Genomic DNA, 16,761 nt, shown 5'->3' with positions numbered 1-16,761 from the left:
AAACTTTGGTAATATATGACTTCCCTGGTGGTCCAGTGGGTAAAACTCCACGCTCTCAAGGCAGAGGGCCCAGGTTCGATTCCTGATTGGGGAACTAGATCCTGCACGCATGCCTCAACTAAGAGTCCACATGCTGCAAATAAGAAGCCTGCCTGCCTCAACTAAGACCTGGTGCAGTCAAAATAAATAAGTAAATTAATTAATAAAAAATCTTTGATAATCTATCCAATGTTATTGTGTTCTGTTACAAGGAGAACAGACTCTTATTGAACTTACTGAAACACCAAACTATATTGGCATGAAAAGAATACTCAAGAGTTTCTGAAATTTGAAGGGATTGGGTAGGGAGAAAAAGTAAAGGTTTCGTCTTTGTTCACTACGGTATAACTGATTTAACTTGTCAATAGCTTCAAGAGAAAGAAAACAGGTTTCCTTAAATCTGGAAAAACAAAACATAAGAGAACCAGCAACGTTTCAAACAAAAAGTCATCACCAAAAATTATAATGATCTTTATCAGTTCATTTAGTCCTATGTAATTAATTATTGTTGATCTCGATCTTTTGTTAGCAATTCTATGAATCTAGTTTTTCCTTAGAGTTCTGAAAATTCTTACCCAGTTTTGTGGTATGATCTGAAAGTTATCAGGAATCTGTATTCTAGAGTACCTGTCAGAATCCTTTCTATGAATTTCTCTGAAGATGAAACACTTTTGTAGGAACGCTTTTGCAAAAGCATCAGAGTAAAACAATAACTACATGTAAATAACAAAAGACTTAAAATAGCCATGGTTAAAGATCTGATTAGAGTTCATTACAATGCAATTGATAAGGAAATTTGGTTATTTCTGTGACACACACAACATTTTAAGATAATAACTGGAATTACAAGTGATAACATACTAGGACGTCTCAGATTTTAGGAATTTCATGCAATTTCTGGAACACTTATAATACATACCAACATAAATGCAATATTAAAAAGTTTAGGGGCTTCCCTGGTGGCGCAGTGGTTGGGAGTCTGCCTGCCGATGCAGGGGACACGGGTTCGTGCCCCGGTCCGGGAGGATCCCACATGCCGCGGAGCAGCTGGGCCCGTGAGCCATGGCCGCTGAGCCTGCGCGTCCGGAGCCTGTGCTCCGCAACGGGAGAGGCCACAGTGGTGAGAGGCCTGCGTACCGCAAAAAAAAAAAAAAAAGAGTGCAGCTCTCTCCTCCAAGATCCACCCCGGCTAAAGTTCCCCACATGTGCTCTGCTTCTGCTAGTCCCAGAATTGGATTGAATCTGGGGAATCCAATCACCTGATCACAACAGAGCACCAGAAGGCCTGTGGCAGCATCAACACAACGTGATTTCTGTCCAGAGATTTGAGTGTCAAAAGGAAAATTTTCCTTTAGTTCAAGGAAGTGGCTGTAGTAACAGTGATGAAGACAACACCTGGTCACCTACCTAGTGGTCATGACGGTGGACAAGGTTGTCCCACCCTTATGTTACTAGCTGACCATCAGTGGTCAGCTTTTCCCACTGAGTAACTTATTTTCAGGAAAACCATTTTGTAAGGGAGTGGCCAAGATGGCGGAGTAGGAAGACCCTGAGCTCACCTCCTCCAACAGGCACACCAAACAGAGCGACTATCAATGAGAATGACCTGCAGACTAGCAGAAAAGGTCTTCCACAGCTAAGATACAGAGAAGGAAACACAATATGAGAGGACGGACAGAGAAGACCCACACCCCCTGTGTAGGTGACCCACAAATGGGAGGATAATCACAGTTGAAGAGGTTCTCCCCAAGGAGTGAGGAGTCTGAGCCCCGTATCAGGCCCCCCAACCTGGGGAATCTGCACGAGGAAGACCAGCCCCCAGAATCTCTGGCTTTGAAGGCCAGCATACAGGAGAGCTGGAGGGCTGTGGGAAAGGGTGCACATAAAATATCACATACTCCTAGACCCAGCACAGAGGCAGTAACTCGAAAGGAGCCTGGATCTGACCCACTAGCTAATCTTGGAGAGCCTCCTGAAGAGGCAGGAGGCAACAGGGATTCCCCCTACAGGAAAAGATGACAGTGTAAGCCATTTACGGGAGCTTGTTCTACCACAAGGACCCGGGCGCTGGCAAGTGCCGTTTCGGAGCACTTCCTCTAGTCTATTAGCACTGAATCTTAACTGGCCCCTGGCTAGCTGGCACGAGTCCAAGGACCCCCTAGGCTGAGCCGCCAGCCACTCTGGGACATAGCCCTGACCATCAGCAGGCCGAGGACCCAGCCTCACCCACCAGCCATGAAACCACCCAGCCTCAGCAGCCAGCCACACTGGCACATGGCCCTGCCACCAATGGGCTGGGACCAGCCCTGGGACGGCTCTGCCCCCAGGACCCACTGGCAGCCACCGGGGCTGGGACCAGCCCCACCTACCCGTGGACTCACAGTAGTTGGCCCTGCCAAAATAGAAGGACCCATGCACCCACCACAGGTGGCACCACTAGAGCCTATAATTTTGGTGATCAGAGGGGAGTGTGCTGCTGGGCCCCATAGGACAACCCCTACATGAGGCCACTCCTCCAAGACTGGGAAATGTAACTGACCTATCCAATACACAGAAATAAAAACTGAGTTAGGCAAAATGAGGCAATGGAAAAATATGTCACAATGAAGGAACAAGATAAAACCCTGGAAGAACTAAGCAAAGTGGAGACAAGCAATCTACTCAATAAAGACTTCAAGGTAATGACTATAAAGATGCTCAACAAACTCAGGAGAGGAATGGATGAACACAGTGAGAAGTATAACAAAGAGTTAGAAAACATAAAGAAAAGTAGAACTGAAGAATATAATAACTGAAATTAAAAATACGCTAGAAGGAATCAGCAGTAAAATAGGTGATACAGAGGAACAAATCAGTGAACCGCAGGACAGAGCAGTGGGGCTCATTGAAGCACAACAGGAAAAAAAAGAATTAAAAAAAATTACAATAGTTTAAAAGACCTCTGGGACAGCATCAAGTATACTAACATTTGCAATACAGGGGTCCCAGAAGGAGAAGAGAGAGAAAGGGGCAGAAAACTTATTTGAAGAAATGATAGCTGAAAACTTTCCTAACACGGGAAAGGAAACAGACATCCGGGTCTAGGAAGTACAGAGTGTCCCAAACAAGATCAAATCAAAGTGGTCCACACCAAGACACACTGTAATTAAAATTGCAAAAGTTAATGATAGAGACTATTAAAAGCACCAAGGATAAAGCAACTAGTTATGTACAAGGAAATTCCCATAAGTCTATCAGCTGACTTTTCAGCAGAAACTCTGCATGCCAGAAGGGAGTGGCATGATATATTTAACGTCATGAAAGGAAGAACCTACAGTCAAGAATACTCTACCTGGCAAGGCTATCATTCAGGTTTGAAGGCAAGACAAAGAGTTTTATAGATAAGCAAAAGCTAAAAGAGTTCAGCACCAGAAAACTGGCTTTACAATAAATGCTAAAGGGACTTCTCTAAGAAGAAATGAAAAGACCACAGCTAGAGATATGAAAATTACAAAAGAAAAAATCTCACTGCTAAAGGTAAATATATACTCACAGTAGTAGATCAGCTCCTCCACAACAAAGGGTCACATTGAGATGGGTAGGAGAGGCAGAGTTGCAGTCTTCCCCAAACCCCATCCCCAGTATGGTGACCCACAAGCAGGAGGGATCTCACAAATGTACTGCTTATCCCTGAGGAGTCAGGGGTTTGTGCCCCACATCAGGCATGCTAACTCTTGGGACCTGCACTGGAGAGACAGCTCCCAGGATGCCTGGTTTTGAAAACCAACAGGGCTTATGTTCAGGAGAACCACAGGCCTATAGGGAATGGAGATTTCTTTCTTTAAGAGCTTGTACACAGACTCATTTGCCCTGGGATCAAGCACAAAAGCAGCAGTTTGAAAACTGCCTAGACCATATGTGAAGAAGATTTATTTGTTAATCCTAAAGCATTTGCTGGAGGGGCGGGAACCTATTAGGACACTCTCTGGGGACACCGGCACTGGTGGGCACCCTTTCTGCTTCTCCTTCTACCTTGCTAGCATCGGCTTGGCAGACACCTTTTTTGCACTCTCCCTCTGACCTGTTAGCACCAGGGGGCATGTCTGGCATCTGAGACTCTCCCTTGGCCCCAATCAAAGCTGGCCAAGCAAGTACCTCAGCCCTACCACTTCTACAGCCCCACCAAAGCCAGTTGGGTGAGTGCCCTGCACCTGTACTGTTCCCACGGTCTCACCAAACCTGACCGGGCAAATACACTGCCCCTGCATTACTCCTGTGGCCCCACCAAAGCCAGCACACACATGCAGCCCATAATGGGGATACCCACTGAGTGGTTCACTCTGGTGGTAAGGGGTATTATATTTCTGGATCCCAGGGATCCGAAAAAATCAGAAAGTTCTTGACACCCTCAAAAACTGGGACCTAGCTAGAAAAAATCAGGCTGCTTAGACAATCACAAATGATTAAGAGATGACCAAGAGCTAGGTCAAGGTTAATGATAAGTCTTGATCTCCTACTCAAGTCTGCTCCTTCAAGACTGTTTTGCCTAATACATAGAAACAAACACAGAGAGCCAAGCAAAATGCGGAGACAGAAGAATATTTTCCAAATGAAAGAACAAGATAAAACCCCAGAAAAAACCTTAATGAAACAGAGATGGGTAATTTACCTGATAAAAATGTAAAAGTAATGGTCATGAAGATGCTCATGAAACCTGGGAGAGGATGGATGAACACAGCAGAACTTCAACAAAGAGTAAATAGGAGAAAGTACCACACAAATCACAGAGCTGCAGAATACAATAACTGAACTGAAAAATACACTGGAGGGGTTCAACAGCAGAATAGAAGAAGCACCGAAAAGAATCAGTGATCTGGAAGACAGGGCAGTGGAACTCAACAAAACAGAGCAGCAAAGAGAAAAAAAGAACTTTAAAAAGTGAAGATAGGGGCTTCCCTGGTGGCTTGAGTTGAGAGTCCGCCTGCCGATGCGGGGGACACGGGTTTGTGCCCTGGTCTGGGAAGATCCCACATGCTGCAGAGCGGCTGGGCCCGTGAGCCATGGCCACTGGGCCTGCGTGTCTGGAGCCTGTGCTCCGCAACGGGAGAGGCCACAACAGTGAGAGCCTCGTGTACCATAAAAACATTAAAAAATAAAAAAAAGTGAAGATAACTTAAGGGACCTATAGGACAACAGCATGCAAAATAACATCCACCTTATAGGGGTGAAGAGAAAAAGAGACTCACTTCACATCTAAAGATGCACACAGACTGAAAGTGAGGAGATGGGCAATCTCTGTATTTTTTTGGTTCCCACCACATGGAGATCAGCTCGGTGCTTTGTGACCGCCTGGAGGGGTGGGATAGGGAGAGTGGGAGGGAGGGAGATGCAAGAGGGAAGAGATATGGGGACATATGTGTATGTATAACTGATTCACTTTGTTATAAAGCAGAAACTAACACACCATTGTAAAGCAATTATACTCTAATAAAGATGTTTAAAAAAAAGTTATATTTACATCTTACAACAGTCTATTAAGTCTTCAATAGCATTATGTCTAGAAAACCAATGTACATACCTTAATTTAAAAATGCTTTATTGCTAAAAATACACTAACAATCATCCGAGCCTTCAGCAAGTCATAACCTTTTTGCTGGTGGAGCGTCTTGCCTTGATGTTGATGGCTGCTGACTGATAAGGGTGGTGGTTGCTGAACGCTGGATTGACTACAGCAATTTTTAAAGATAAGACAACAATGCAGTCTGTGTACTGACTGATCGAATGATTTCTCTGTAGCATGCAATTCTGTTTGATGGCATTTTACCCACAGTTTGACTTCTTTCAAAATTGGAGTCAATTCTCCCAAACCCTGCTGCTGCTTTACCAATTAAATTTATATACAATAGTATCATAAATCCTTGTTGTCATTTTAACAATCTTCACAACATCTTTACCAGGAGTAGAGTCCATCTCAAGAAGTCACTCTTTTGCTCATCCATAAGAAGCAACTCCTCATCGGTTAAAGTTCTATCACGAGATGGCAGCAATTCAGTCACATCTTAAGTCTTCACTTCTAATTCCAGCTTCTTGCTATTTCCATCACATCCGCAGTTACTTCCTCCAGTGAAGTCTTGAGCCCTTCAAAGTCATCCATGAGGGCTGGAATCAACTTCTAAACTCTTGTTAGTGTTGATATTTTGACCTCTTCCCATGAATCATGAATGTTCTTAATGGCATCTAGAATGATGAATCCTTTCCAGAAGGTTTTCAATGTGCTTTGCCCAGATCCATCAGAGGAATCACTATCTGTGGCAGCTATAGCCTTATGAAATATATTTCTTAAATAACAAGACCTGAAAGTTGAAATTAGTCCTTGATCCATGGGCTGCAGAATGAATGTTGTGTTAGCAGCATGAAAACAATAACAATCTTGTACATCTCCATCAGAGCTCTTGGGTGACCAGGTGCACTGTCAATGAGCAGTAATGTTTTGAAAGGAATCTTTTTTTCCTGAGCAATAGGTCTGAACAATGGGCTTAAAATATTCAGCAAACCATGTTGCAAACAAATGTGTTGTCATCCAGGCCTTGTTGTTCCATTTATAGAGCACAGGTAGAGTAGATTTAGAATAATCCTTAAGGGCCCTAGGATTTTCAGAATGGTAAATGAGCATTGACTTCAGCTGAAAGTCACCAGCTGCTTTAGCCCCTAACAAGAGAGTCAGCCTGTCCTTTGAAGCTTTGAAGCCAGACATTGACTTCTCCTCTCTAGCTATGAAAATTCTAGAATGGCATCTTCTTCCAATATAAGGCTGTTTAATCTACATTGAAAATCTGTTGTTTAGTGTAGCCACCTTCACTAATGATTTTAGCTAGATAATCTGGATGATTTGATGCAGTTTCTACTTTGGCACTTGCTGTATCACCTTGTACTTCTATGTTATGGTGACACCTTCTTTCCTTAAACCTCATGAACCAAGCTCAGCTAGCTTCAAACTTTTCTTCTGCAGCTTCCTCACCTCTCTCAGCTGTCACAGAATTAAAGGAAGTCAGGGCCTTGCTCTAGATTAGATTTTTTTTTTTTTTGCAGTACGTGGGCCTCTCACTGTTGTGGCCTCTTCCGTTGCAGGGCACAGGCTCCGGATGCGCAGGCTCAGCAGCCATGGCTCACGGGCTTAGCCTCTCCGTGGCATGTGGGATCCTCCCAGACCGGGGCATGAACCTGTGTCCCCTGCATCGGCAGGCGGACTCTCAACCACTGCGCCACCAGGGAAGCCCTAGACTAGATTTTGGCTTAAGAGAATGTTGTGACTGGTTTGATCTTCTATCTGACCACTAAAACTTTCTCCATATCAGCAATAAGGCTGTTTTGCTTTCTTATCATTAGTGTGTTCGCTGGAGCAGCACTTTTAATTTCCTTCAAGAACTTTCCCTTTGCACTCACAATGAGGCTAACAGTTTGGCACAAGAGGCCTAGCTTTCAGTCTATCTCAGCTTTCAACATGCCTTCCTTAGTAAGCTTACTCATTTCTAGCTTTTGATTTGAAATAAGGGACGTGCAACTCTTTCTTTCTCTCGAATATTGAGAGGCCATTGTAGGGTTTTTAACTGGCCAAATTTCAATATAGTTTTGTCTTGGGGAATAGGGAGGCCTGAGGAGAGGGAGAGTCAGAGGGGAATGGTCCATAGATGGAGTAGTCAGAACACACAAAACATTTATTAAGTTTGCCATCTTATATGAGCATGATTTCTGGCGCCGCAAAACAATTACAATAGATCAAAGATCACTCATCACAGATCACCATAACACATATAATAATGAAGAATGTTTGAAATATTGTGAGAATTACCAAAATGTGACATAGAGACACAAAGTGAGCAAATTCTTTTGGAAAAATAGCACCGATAGTTTTGCTCCACACAGGGTTGTCACAGACTTTTAATTTGTAAAAAATGCAATATCTGTAAAGCATAATAAAGTCAAGTGAAATAAAATGAGGCATGCCTATAAAGGAGCCCAGATAGATAGATAGATAGATAGATAGATAGATAGATAGATAGATAGATAGATAGATAGATATAGATGATAGATAGTGGATGAATGGATGGATGGGTAGATAAATTCACCTCTTATCAATCATCCCACTCTAAACAAAGAAATCTGTTTCCTACAGGTCAAGGTATAAAAGCTGTTCCCTAAGCCTCAAAGTTGTGCTCTAGCAACTGTGACAATACCAGCCATGCTGCCGACTGGTCTGGCCCTCTCCCCGCCCTGCACATTTTTTTTTTTTTTACATCTTTATTGGAGTATAATTGCTTTACAATGGTGTGTTAGTTTCTGCTTTATAACAAAGTGAATCAGTTATACATATACATATGTTCCCATATCTCTTCCCTCTTACGTCTCCCTCCCTCCCACCCTCCCTATCCCACCCCTCTAGGTGGTCACAAAGCACCGAGCTGATCTCCCTGTGCTATGCGGCTGCTTCCCACTAGCTATCTATTTTACGTTTGGTAGTGTATATATGTCCGCCCTGCACATTTATGGTCGAGCTTCCACACACCTTTGCTGGCCTTTATCCCCCCATCCATTCTTTAGGTCCCAATTTGAGACCCAACCCATCCATGGAGCACAGCAACTTCTTTGCCCAGGAATTCCTTTGTATTTGGACATAATCAAGTGACAGGTTTTTCTCTCCCCACTCCTCCCTTCCCAGGGAATAAAATGAGGTGCACACTTACAAACTTTTAGCAGAGCAGAAGAGCTATGGCGGGCTGGGTCAGTCTCAGCTGTGGGAAGGGGGTTCATCTTGTAGATTTGTTACCTGGGGCAGTGCCAGGCACAGCAGCCTCCCAGGTACAGGTCCTGAGCCCACCTTGCACCTTGTTCCACCTCTGCCAGGAGGGAAAACCCGTGACTTGTAGCCAAGACCAGAGGCTGAAAGGGAGAAGAATCAGGCTTTGGGGGTCACGCAGAAAGGTCCAGAGCCCAAAGGGCCACTGAGGCAAGAGTAGAAAGAACAGGTACACACAGGGGAAGGAACTACTTTCTGCCCATCTGAGGCAGGCTCCTAGGGACTTGATGGGAAAGTAGAAAAAACAGGAAAGAAAAAAATTGCTGGCCCCAAACTCTGTTCCGCCTGCGAGTCATTTCAGTCTTTTGAGGTAATGAACTGTACTTTTCCCCTTTCCAAATCTTACAGGGAAAAGGGACAATGATTAATGGTATAGGTTTGTAACGTAACTATTTTGTATGGTTTTCTTTTCCTTCTAAGTTCTAGGGTATCATATCACCTGCATCCCAGGATCCCTGAGGGAAGGGAATTTTTTTTCCCCTTTTACATTGCTGACCTCTGCTGGATGACAGGAAATTCACAGGCGAAGGCTGATTTGTCTCTAAAGTTTTGTTTGGGTTTGATTTAGTAATTCAAATTCAAGATTGTTTGAAAAAAATAAAGGATTTTTCTGTAAATAAGTAATTTTAAAAATTTACAACAAGAAAGTGTTACATATTTTATGTTTTTACAATGATGACAAAGCAGAAGTGATTGTGAAATACATGTACCTGTACTGTTGATGAGTGTGAACTGATGTGACCCTATGGAATTGAATTTGTAGAACCTAAGGAGAGTAATTTTAAAAGGGCCCTTGGGGTGTCCCTGGTGGCACAGTTGTTAAGAATCTGCCTGCCAATGCAGGGGACACAGGTTTGAGACCTGGTCCGGGAAGATCCCACATGCCATGGAGCAACTAAACCCTGTGCGCCACAACAACTCAGCCTGTGCTCTGGAGCCTGCGATCCACAACTACTGAAGCCCACGTGCCTAGAGTCCGTGCTCTGCAATAAGAGAAGCCACCGCAGTGAAAAGCCCACCCACTGCAATGAAGAGCAGCCCCCGCTCTCCGCAACTAGAGAAAGCCCAGGCACAGCAACGAAGACCCAACGCAGCCCAAAATAAATAAATTTATAAAAAATTTAAAAATCAAATCAAATCAAAGGGCCTTTGATCCAGTTGATCTTCTGCAAATCCAGAAGCCATAAGTAATTTTAAAAAGTAAAAGTACTCACCTTTTGGCCGGAACTGCCATCTTCCAGTAATTCTCCAAAATGACCAACACAAAGGGAAAGAGGAGGAACACCTGCTACATGTTCTCTAGGCCTTTTAGAAAACATAGAGTTGTTCCTTTGGCCACATACATGCGAATCTACAAGAAAGGTGATACTGTAGATATCAAGGGAATGGGCACTGTTCAAAAAGGAATGCCCCACAAACGTTACCATGGTAAAACTGGGAGAGTCCACAATGTTACCCAGCATGCTGTTGGCATCATTATAAACAAACAAGTTAAGGGCAAGATTCTTACCAAGAGAATTAATGTGCCTATCGAGCATATTAAGCACTCTAAGAGCCGAGATAGCTTCCTGAAACCGGTGAAGGAAAATGGTCAGAAAAAGAAGGAAGCCAAAGAGAAAGGTACTTGGGGTCAACTGAAGCGCCAGCCTGCTCCACCCAGAGAAGCACACTTCATGAGAACCAACGGAAAGGAGCCTGAACTGTTGCAGCCCATTCCCTATGAATTCATGGCATGATGGGTGTGAAGAAAATAAAAGACCTGGACTGTAAAAAAAAAAAAAAAAGTAAAAAAGTAAAAGTACTCATTCCCAAAGTTACTCATCAAATTATGCCCATAAATATCCAGGAGCACACTATTGGCTAAAGAGATTGTGATATACCCACATCAGTCAGATATGAAAGCTGATTTTCTTCTTCTAGTTTTGTTGAGATACAATTGACATATAGCACTGCGTAAGTTGAAGGTGTACAGCATAATGATTTGACTTATATGTACCATGAAATGATGACCACAGTAAGTTTAGTGAACAGCCATCATCTCATACAGATACAAAATTAAAGAAACAGAAAACCTTTTTCTCCTTGTGATGAAAACTCTTAGAATTTACTCTCCTAACAACTTTCTTTGTAACATATGGCAGTGTTAATTATAGTTATTATGCTGTACATTATATCTCTAGTACTTATTTATCTGATAACTGGAAGTTTGTACCTTTTGACAACATTCATACAATTTCCCCTCCCTCACCCCTGCCTCTAGTAACCACAAATACAATCTCTTTTTATATAAGTTTGCTAGTTTTTGTTCACTCGTTTGTTTGTTTTTGAAGTATAATTGCCCTGCAACACTGTTAGCTCCTGTTACACAACATAGTGATCTGTTATCTCTATATATTTCAAAAAAAGCACCATGATAAGTCTAGTTACCATCTCTCACCATACAATAACACATAATTATTGACTATATTCCACACACTGGGTATTTCACATCATGACTCATTTTTTTACAGCTGGAAGTTTGTATTTCTTAATCTCCCTCCCCTGTTTTTCTCTTCTCCCCAACCCCCTCTCCTCTGACAACCACCTGTTTGTTCTCTGCATCTACGACTACGTTCCTGTTTCATTGTTTGTTCATTTGTTTTGTGTTTTAGATTCCACATATAAGTGAAATCATGATATTTGTCTTTCTTTGTCTGACTTATTTTGCTTAGCGTAATAACCTCTAGGTCCATCCATATTGTCAAAAATGGCAAGATTTCATTCTTTTTTTATGGCTGAGTGTGTGTATCTATATATATATATATAGATACACACACACACACACACACCCCACATCTTCTATGTCCTTCTATTGATGGGCACTTAGATTGCTTCCATATCTTACCTATTGTAAATAATTCTGCAATGGACATAGGGATACATATACCTTTTCAAATTAGTGTTTAGGTCTCCTTTGGAAAAATACCCAGGAGTAAAACTGGTGGATCATATGGCAGTTCTATTTTCATTTTTTTGAGAATTCTCCATACTGTTTTGCATAGTAACTGCACCAAATTTACATTCCCACCAACAATGCCAAGGGTTCCCTTTCCTCCACATCCCCAACACTTGCTATTTGTTGTCTTTTTGATGACAGCCATTCTAACAGGTGTGAGTGATATCTCATTGTGGTTTTGATTTTCATTTCCCTGATGATTAGTGATGCTGAACATCTTTTCATGTGCCTGTTGGCCTTTGTATATCTTCTTTGGAAAAATGTCTGTTCAGGTCCTCTGACCATTTTAAAATCAGGTTGTTTGTTTTATCGATGTTGAGTTCTGAGTTCTTTGTATATTTTGGATATTAACCCCTTATCATATATATCATTTGCAAATATCTTCGCCCATTCAATAGATGGCCTTTTTGTTTTGTTGATAGCGTCCTTTGCTGTGTAAAACCTTTTTAGTTTGATGTAGCCCCATTTGTTTGTTTTGGCTTTTGTTTCCCTTACCTGGGGAGACAGATCCAAAAAAAAATATTGCTAAGACTGATGTCAAATAATGTACTGGCTATGTTTTCTTCTACAAATTTTATGGTTTCAGGTCCTACATTCAAGTCTTTAATCCATTTTGAATGTATTTTTGTATATGGTGTGAGAAAGCAGTCGTTTGATTCTTTTGCATGTTGCTGTCCAGTTTTCCCAGCACCATTTATTGAAGAGGCTGTCTTTACCCCATTGTATACTCTTGCTAACTTTGTCCTACATTAATTGGCCATATAAGTGTGAGTTCACTTCTGGACTCTCTCTTCTATTCCACTGATCTATGTGTCTTTGTGTGTGTGTGTGTGCGTGTGTGTATGCCAGTATCATACTGTTTCGATTACTGTGGCTTTGTACCAGAGTTTGAAATCAAGAAACATGATACCTCCAGTTTTGTTCTTCTTTCTCAATATTGTTTTGGCTATTCTGGGTCTTTTGTATTTCCATACAAATTTTGGAAATACTAGTTCTAGTTCTGTGAAAAATTCCATAGGTATATTGATAGGAATTGTGTTGAATCTGTAGATTGCCTTGGGTAGTAGGGTCATTTTAACAATGTCAATTTTTCCAATCCATGAACATGGTATATCTTTCCATTTGTTTGTGTCATGTTCAATTTTTTCATCAGTGTCTTACAGTTTTCTGAGTACACGTCTTTTATCACCTTAGTTAGACTTATTTCTAGGTATTTTATTCTTTTTGATGTGATTGTGAATGGAATCGTTTTCTAAATTTCTCTTTCTGGTAGCTCGTTGCTAGTGTATAAAAACACAACAGATTTCTGTATATTAATTTTGTATCCTGCAATTTTACTGAATTCATTGATGAGTTCTAATTTTTTTTCAGTGGTGTCTTTAGGATTTTCTATATATAGTATCATGTCATCTGCAAACAGTAACAGTTTTACTTCTTTCTTCCAATCTGGATTCCTTTAATTTCTTTTTCTTTTCAAAGTTCTGTGGCTAAGACTTCCAGTACTAAGTTGAATAAAAGTGGTGAAAGTGGGCATCCTTATCTTGTTCCTGACCTTAGAGGAAATGCTTTCAGCTTTTCACTATTGAGTATGATGTTACCTGTGGGTTTGTCATATATGGCCTATATTATGTTGAGATTTGTTCCCTCTACATCCACTTTTTTGAGAGTTTTTATCATAAAGGGATGTCCAAATTTGTCAAAAGATTTTTCTATATCTATTGAGATTATCATATGATTTTTAGTCTTCAATTTGTTGATGTGGTGTTTCACAGTGATCAATTTGCAGATATTGAACTATCCTTGCATGTCTGGCATAAATTCTGCTTGATCATGGTATATGTTCCTTTTAATGCATTGTTGAATTCAATTTGCTAATATTTTGTTAAGGAATTTGCATCTATGTTCATTAGTGATATTGACCTGCAATTTTCTTTTTTGTGATATCTTTGCCTGGTTTCAGTATCAGGGTGATGTTTGCCTTCTGTAATGAGTCTGACCCAGGTCATTTCAAATTCCTCCTTCTGCCCTGGTTCTCCAAGCATGTGAGATTTTGTGTGTGCCCTTAAGAATGGAGACTCTATTTTCTACAGCCCTCTGTCTCTCATGAAAGTTAGACCCACTGGCCTTCCAAGCCAAATGTTCTGGGGGCTCATCTTCCCAGTGCAGGACCCCTGGACTGGGGAGCCCAGTGTGGGGCTTTGACCCCTCACTCTTGAGGGGAACCTCTGCAATTGTAATTATAATCCTGTTTGTGGGTTGCCTATGCAGGGGTATGGATCTTGACTATATGACATCTCTGCGCCTCCTACCCATCTCATTGTAGTTCCTTTTAAAATTATTATCTTTAATTATACAAGATCTTTTCTGCTAGTCTTCAGGACATTCTCATTGATAGTTGGTCTGTAAATAGGTGTAATTTAGGTATGCCCATGAAAATAGGTGAAATTGGGATCTTCCTACTCTGCCATCTTGGCCATGCCCCATAAAAGCTGATTTTTTAAAGCCCCTCTGGCAACTTGGAAAATACATATGACACATGCTTAAGGCTCAGCAGTTCTTATTCAGGGTGTGCACTGAACATGTAAAAACTGAAAATACAGATTCCCAAGTCCTAGCCAAGAAGATTATGCCTAAGTTGGACTGGGTGTGGAAGGGCACTGGATTTTGGAAAAACCCTCCAAGTGTATCTTCTACTTACACCCCATATAAAATTCTAAATTAAATGAAAAAAACCTGGATGTCAACTGTCATTTTTTTTTTTTTTTTTTTTTGCGGTACATGGGCCTCTCACTGTTGTGGCCTCTCCCGTTGCGGAGCACAGGCTCCAGACGCACAGGCTCAGCGGCCATGGCTCACGGGCTTAGCCGCTCCATGGCATGTGGGATCTTCCCGGACCAGGGCATGAATCCGTGTCCTCTGCATCGGCAGGCAGACTCTCAACCATTGCGCCACCAGGGAAGCCCTCCAACTGTCATTTATATTTCAACTTTAATTTGATAAAACATTTAATTGCATGTGGACAGGAACAAGGAAGGAAGAGGGCCCTGTATCTGGATGAAGTGGATATATGCTCCCTCCTGCAAGGTACCAACCAAAATAAGAACCATATTTGATGACACTAGGACTGCAAGCAGTATATAAATAATGTGTAATTTCATTTAATATAATAATATTTAAAAATATGAGTTGAGTGATATTTTTCTAGCTGTTAGTTTTGCCAAATACCAATGTAGAAATTAGCCTTCTGCAGCTGCAGAGGCAACTGAATTTCCAGCTTGCTTGTATGCGGCTCAGTCCCTCTTTTAACAACCATAAAATGGCCCGAACATCACTGACCCACAACTCTCAAAATCACCTAAACTAGAGATAATCCAACAGCTTTGGACCATCTGCTGAGGGAGGCAGGCAGCATGGCAGGAAGAGTCTTGTGCTGGAGAGACAAGAGACTCAAGGCCTGGTGTTGACTTGCTGCTAACTCACAAGTCATCTTGGGTGAGTCCCTTCCCCCTTGCAGATTACTGTAAAATGAGAGGTAAGGGGTCCAAACTTAAACACCTTCAGGGGGCAGGTAATACCAGTGAGTGAAATGGGCCAGGACCAAGACAATGGAGAATAGTGAAGACTGGGGAAAGTTGAGAGTTCATGCCTTTGTAAAGGGATAGCCACTCCTCAGCTCCTGCAGATTGTTTTATCAGGGTTGCTGAGAACAGTTATGAAGGTTGTGCACTGCACAAGGACACTATTTCAGAGGACATGTCATTCATATCATAGATGTAGATATTTTCTGTAGAGGGTTTTGAGGAAAGGATACCTTATAATTTGCACGAAGGTGTTATATGGGCTTTCAGAAGCCCTAGTTACCATGTGGGAATACAGTTCTAATGTTGCCGGATCTGTTGTTGTTGTTTTTGAGAAGCTGGAAATATGGCTTTTAATGTAAAATGTCCCTAATTTAAAATTAGGTGGAAACTAATTCCAAAACATATTTGACATTGTGTGAGCTAACCAAAACTCTTCTGGAGGTCAGATTCAGGCTATAAGTTGAAGATCTCTGACCCAGAAGAACTGTAAGTTACTGACACTTCAGAGACCCTCCTATTCTATGTACCTCGTGTAATTTTGAAGGAATCAGAAATAAATAGTAATTACCTGGGTAAACTGTATGGATGTAACAGGAATTATATGGATATAAAAAGTAAAAGTGCATCCTTTGAATGATGGTATGTATAACATTCTCCCTACTTATCATCTGGTTAACTTTAATTCATCCTTTCTTATTACAAATGTTATTTCTCCAGAGAGAGCTTCCTAAGACTTTCACCTCAATGAGGTTCCCCTCTTACACTTTCTTAAAATACCTTCCTTTACTAAATGAATTCTTCAACTTTGTATCTTAAGATAGTCACTTGTGTGAATGTTTGCTTACTGTCTGTTTGCTCACCATTTGATGGAGAGTATGTCTTTGTTAACTGTTGTAACCCCAGTAGGGCTATTGCTGGTACATATCAGGCACCCAATGTAGATTTATTGAATGATGGATTAGTCTCCACCCCATCAGTAAAACATCCCTTCTTCTTGGAAATCTCTGACTGAACTTGCTGCCTGGTGTTTGACTTCTGCATTCCAGAACTTGGAGGACGTCTGTTTTCCATTTCTGAGCAGGGTCTCTGGTGTGTCCCTCTCCCCGACATAACTCCTGAGCCAGAGAAGAGAGCCAGTTCAAGGCAGTGATGTTCAGGACATCCATGCTTGGTTCGTGGCTAAAACCCACCTAGATGGGGGTTGGAGGACACATAATTCAGGTAACACACACCAAGACATGTTAGAAAGTTCACTTCATCTTGGATGCTGGGGTAGAGGGGGAGAGTTTTCAGCCCATAATTAAATTCTGCTC

At 41.7% G+C, this 16,761-nt stretch overlaps 1 protein-coding gene across 1 annotated transcript; it reads left to right on the top strand.

Moving 5' to 3' along the window:
- The first annotated feature begins 10,098 nt into the window (after window positions 1-10,098).
- LOC137214494 (large ribosomal subunit protein eL21-like) lies at window positions 10,099-10,645 on the top strand. The gene has a single exon (XM_067718364.1). It carries the CDS (start codon window positions 10,126-10,128, stop codon window positions 10,606-10,608), a length of 483 nt encoding a protein of 160 aa, XP_067574465.1. The 5' UTR covers window positions 10,099-10,125; the 3' UTR covers window positions 10,609-10,645.
- The last annotated feature ends 6,116 nt before the right edge of the window (window positions 10,646-16,761 follow it).

This window comes from Pseudorca crassidens, chromosome 20 (genome assembly GCF_039906515.1).
Source record: "Pseudorca crassidens isolate mPseCra1 chromosome 20, mPseCra1.hap1, whole genome shotgun sequence".
Lineage (NCBI taxonomy): Eukaryota > Metazoa > Chordata > Mammalia > Artiodactyla > Delphinidae > Pseudorca > Pseudorca crassidens.
This window is presented reverse-complemented; position numbering and strand designations above follow the sequence as displayed.

Excerpts from the sequence above, each read along its gene's own strand:
- LOC137214494 (XM_067718364.1), top strand. The coding sequence starts at position 10,126 with ATGACCAACACAAAGGGAAAGAGGAGGAACACCTGCTACATGTTCTCT.